Source organism: Penaeus japonicus, unplaced genomic scaffold (genome assembly GCF_977035675.1).
Source record: "Penaeus japonicus unplaced genomic scaffold, GWHDUDI00000001_assembly GWHDUDI00000042, whole genome shotgun sequence".
In the NCBI taxonomy this organism is placed as follows: Eukaryota; Metazoa; Arthropoda; class Malacostraca; order Decapoda; family Penaeidae; genus Penaeus; species Penaeus japonicus.
Genome location: NW_028234444.1, coordinates 7,391,784 through 7,396,783, shown reverse-complemented (window position 1 = coordinate 7,396,783; position 5,000 = coordinate 7,391,784). Strand labels below are relative to the sequence as shown.

The 5,000-nt window shown below is 41.0% G+C and overlaps 1 protein-coding gene across 2 annotated transcripts in view; it reads left to right on the top strand.

The window, feature by feature from the left end:
• Top1 (DNA topoisomerase 1) overlaps window positions 1-5,000 on the top strand; it is a 14,765-nt gene that overhangs the window by 8,866 nt on the left and 899 nt on the right. For both annotated transcript variants that reach the window (XM_086534857.1, XM_086534856.1), the window contains exons 5-11: window positions 342-482; window positions 619-749; window positions 1,887-2,124; window positions 2,363-2,719; window positions 2,863-3,105; window positions 3,242-3,493; window positions 3,646-5,000. The exon at window positions 3,646-5,000 is cut by the window's right edge and continues 899 nt beyond it. In XM_086534857.1, coding sequence (XP_086390983.1) covers window positions 342-482; window positions 619-749; window positions 1,887-2,124; window positions 2,363-2,719; window positions 2,863-3,105; window positions 3,242-3,493; window positions 3,646-4,302 — 2,019 coding nt within the window. In that variant the 3' untranslated portion in view covers window positions 4,303-5,000. The remainder of the gene's footprint in view (window positions 1-341; window positions 483-618; window positions 750-1,886; window positions 2,125-2,362; window positions 2,720-2,862; window positions 3,106-3,241; window positions 3,494-3,645) is intronic.

The following is a 5,000-nucleotide window of genomic DNA, read 5'->3' as shown; positions in this document are numbered from 1 at the left end:
GCATTACTATTATTGCATTCTCTCGTTTCCCCCCATTTATAAAGCATTGATAACTTTGAGAGAGAATGAAATGACCATTGTTTCAAGCTATATATTTTAGTCTAATTTGGGTTGGTTCAATTCAGGGTACAGTATCATAGTTCATAGTTTGTTGGAACAATCGGACAAACTTTTTAAAGTCTTCTGAAGTGTTGAAACAAAAAGCTAAAGTATTTTTGTGACTTGTGATGATATTCCTATCCCAATAGTATGGAAGCTTGTGGAGTACCTGTACACTCATAAATATTGCTCATCACATGTCCTTTTCCAAAGTTGTCTTCAACCTTCGCTTTCACCTACAGTCTGCCCGAAAACGTATCAAGGAAGAAGACGAAGATGATGATGACAAACCTCTGGCCATCAGAAAGAAGGTGAAGACAGAGCCCAAGGAGAAGAAAAGGAAGAAGGTGAAAGACGAAGATGAAGATGAAGACTTTAAGCCGGTGCGTTAGGACTTGTTCCTCCGTTTAGACTTTTTGGAAAAGTTGAAGACCACTTCCAACAAATCTTGATGTTGCCTTGTCCTTCCTCCACATAGTTAATCACAGACTTATCTTTTCCTCTCTCATTCTTCCTCAGGAAAAGAAGAAGGTCAAAAAGGAGAAGAAAGAGAAGAAGCCCAAGGCAGGAAAGACTATGGTAACAACTCCAAAGGAAACTGGCTCTCCCACCAAGAAGACCAAGAAGGAAGAGGAACCTGTGTGGAAATGGTGAGTCACTGAAGGATGGCCCTGTAAATTACCTCAGTGGTGCAAATATTTCACTAACACATCAAATTAATTGTTTGCAGTCTTTTTTGTTTAGGGCTGAAATTTCAAGAGTAGGAAAGTATTTTTTGTAGTGTCCAACTCAGTATTAGAAAATATAATATTTCCTGACTCCAGAAATGACTTCTGCTTTGATTAATGAGCTTGAAGTGATAGAGAGAGAGAGAGAGAGAGAGAGAGAGAGAGAGAGAGAGAGAGAGAGAGAGAGAGAGAACTAGAAACTATCAGCACAAAAATTTGGACAATTTTAAAGCAGAAAAATGGATGCAGTAAAAGAAACTAGGCAGTGTAAGCAAGCCATTATGGGAGGGGGGTGGGGGGGGAGAGCTTAGTCCACAGATTCAAATTTGGCTCCCATAGCCTCAGCTTGCCCAATCTGCCAACAGAGGGCTCTCTAGTAGTTGTAAGATGGCTGCCCCCACAAGACTCTGGGTTGCTTATGGGGCCTGAGGGCTTGGCTCCTCTGTGTTGTCCTGTTTCCCCTCTTGCTTATTTATGCTAAAGGAATCCTTTTAATCATTTTAGAGTTGTTCCTATTTAGAAATTAGGAGATTGTTTTGAAGAGATATGTGAGAGATGTTGAAATGAGAGAAAGGAGATAGACAAGTTCAAGGCCAGAGAGACAGGAGCCCATGCTGTGTCAACGAAAGATGTGCCGTGTGCTCTCTTTAGCATCTGCTGTTCTGCTTAGGGAAGCTGCATCAAGAAGTGGATTTCGGTATTTTAGTGTAAAAACCAGAAAAATACCCAGAGTTCAATCTATAAAGAGTGCACCAAAGTTGAGGGCTGAGACGTTGCTTAGCTATTCAAGGTGGTGGGTATTTTATATAGAGGGTGGAACTGAGATATTGTGTTTGTGTGACCATGATCTGTACAATGATTACATATGTTTTATTTATTTGCAAACACATGCTCGCACGCACGCTCACACACGCTCACACACACACACACACACACACACACACACACACACACACACACACACACACACACACTTGCAAATAAACTCGCACATGTGTTTAGTTATAATAATACGCGACCTGAAGAGAGTTCCTCCTACAATACCCTTTTGCCTTCCAGGTGGGAGGAGACTAAACGAGATGATGGGTTGAAGTGGACCTTCCTGGAGCACAAGGGGCCCCTCATTGCCGATCCCTATGTGCGCATACCTAGCAACGTCAAGTTCTTTTACAATGGTGAACACATGGAGCTCTCAGACGAAGCCGAGGAAGTGGCTGGCTTTTATGCCAGGATGCTTGACCACGACTACACTTCCAAAGAGGTGTTCAACAGCAATTTCATGAAGGACTGGAGAAAGGTAAGATTCTTTCTCTTTTCTTCCTTTTCCTCTTATTATTGTTATTATTATGATTATTTCCTGGCAGCTCTTTCTTTTGTTATTGATGGGTCATTGTATCATAAACAGCTGAAAAATTTCTTCTGCTCCTGCATCTTCATACACAATTCTTCTTCCCTTCAGCTAGTAGTAAGAATAATAATGAAACAAGTACAAGTGTTTTTGATGTACATATTTACAAAATGCTCCTTTATTGCAGGTGATGACCTCAAAAGAGAGAGAGATTATCACAGACCTCAAGAAGTGCGACTTCCGGCGGATGCATACATATTTCGTCCAGCAGAATGAGGAGAGAAAGAACCGTTCCAAAGAGGAGAAGAAGGCGCTCAAGGAGAAAAATGAGGCCCTCATAGCAGAGTATGGCTGGTGCAACATTGACGGCCACAGGCAGCGCATAGGAAACTTCAAGGTGGAACCTCCAGGTCTGTTCAGAGGACGTGGTGAGCACCCTAAACAAGGTATGCTCAAGAAGCGAATCATGCCGGAGGATATCATCATTAACTGCTCAAAGGATTCTGTGATACCTAAACCACCAGAAGGTCACAAATGGAAGGAGGTAAGGGATGGCTGTTATCTTTTTTATCAAAGCTGATTACAGCTGAAGTATATCAGATAACTATGCTAAGAAAGGAACAAATATAACTTCAATACTTTGTTGTTGTTTTTTGGTCTGTAATAGGATAATTGTTTATAATTCAGGTACGCGCAGATCCTTCAGTCACATGGTTGGCGTGTTGGGTGGAGAACATTCAGGGACAAACTAAGTATGTCATGCTCAACGCTGCATCTAAGTTAAAAGGCGAGAAGGATTGGCAAAAATATGAGACTGCTCGCAGATTACATCAAACTGTTGACAAAATTCGGGAGAACTACAGGGCAGACTTCAAGAGTAAAGAGATGCGTATAAGACAGAGAGCTGTAGCCCTTTACTTCATTGATAAGGTAAGATGCATTCATATTGATAATTACAGACATATATATATCAATTCATATGCTTTTTGTGTGAATGTACAAGAATTTTTTGTTGTTCCTTCTATCTGATCCACCTCTAATCAATTCTGCTTCTCCTATCAAACAGTTGGCTCTTCGTGCGGGTAATGAGAAGGATGAAGATCAAGCTGACACGGTGGGCTGCTGCTCACTGCGAGTTGAACACATCACCCTTCATGAGGAGAAGGACGGCAAGGAATATGTTGTCTCCTTCGATTTCCTCGGTAAAGATTCCATTCGTTATCAGAATGAGGTGCAGGTGGAGAAGAGAGTTTTCAAGAATGTGCAGCTCTTCATGGAGAATAAACAAGAGGGAGATGATCTCTTTGACAGATTAAATGTAAGTCAAAGTCTGTTTTATTCAAATGTCCAAGTTGTCCAGTGCCCCTGAAAATGTTGGAATTATATTGTCATAACTTGTAATTGATTATGATAGGTAGGAATTAAAGTAGATGATCTAAAATTTTACTAATTTCTGTTTCTCCCCCATAGACGCAAATTCTTAACAAGCATTTGAACGAGTTGATGGAAGGGCTCACTGCCAAGGTCTTCCGTACATACAATGCTTCCCGCACCTTGCAAGAGCAGCTGGAGTTGTTAACTAATGATGATGACCCACTCCCAGCCAAGATCCTAGCCTATAACAGAGCTAACCGTGCTGTGGCTGTGCTGTGTAACCATCAGCGTGCTGCCCCAAAAACCTTTGACAAATCCATGGCCAACTTACAGAAGAAGATTGATGACAAGAAAGAGCAAATTGATGAGGCTGAGAAGGAGTGCAAGAGCTTAAAGAAGGCAGCCAAGTCCGGTGGCTCCCAGAAGGAGAAGATGGCCCATGAGAAAAAGAAGAAGGCATTGGAGCGCTTGAAAGAGCAGCTGGCCAAGCTGGAGATGTCAGCCACAGACAAGGAGGAGAACAAGACCATTGCTCTCGGCACGTCCAAGCTGAATTACCTGGATCCTCGAATTTCTGTAGCCTGGTGCAAGAAATACGGAGTGCCCATTGAGAAGGTGTACAATAAGACTCAGCGCCAGAAGTTCCAATGGGCAATTGACATGGCAACTGCAGAATATAATTTCATGGGCGAACCGATGGACATTTCCAGGAGTAATGACTGTGACGATGGGGGCGAAGAGGATTACGAGTGAGCGTTAAGTTTTTACTACCTAAAAGACGTCCTTTACATGACCAAAGACAAGAATATTTTGTCAGTATATCGTTGGCGAGTTGTGCTTCTGAAACAGGCTTTAGCTATCCTTCTTGGTGAACGAAATGGAGGTCAGCAAAGCCCATTGTATTTTAAGTTATTCACTATATCTAGTGAGGGGAATGTGCAACAGGAAAAGAGAACACGGTTCTTCAGAGTTTTTATTTTAATGAGGTTTAACGTGTACCTTGAATATTTATTACCTAAATTTAAACGATTTTTAAAATATTTGTAAGTAGTTTTGCTAAGCTAAAGTATTTTGTGTGTATGAATTCATTTTCTATTCATTAGGGTAGTGCCCTCCAATGCCTCGGCCCCAGATATTAGCTATACAGTAAGGTGATCTATTGAATTGTACAAGTGTGCCGCAGAGGGTCGTTAACGTGGCAGTTAAATAATAGTTTCTACACCTCAATAAGTGCAAATGTATGTCTGTGAGATAGCATATCTAAAACCACATTATATTTTGTATGCCTCTTTAAAGTTCATAACTTTAAAGTATACATATGGTAAAATGCACCGTCTGTAATTACAAACTATTTTTTTTAGTTTGGAATATTTATGAATTTTTACAGGTTTTAGGTAATCGATATTTTCACAAATGGACTAACTGTATTGAGCAGTGTGTAGGGTAGAAAT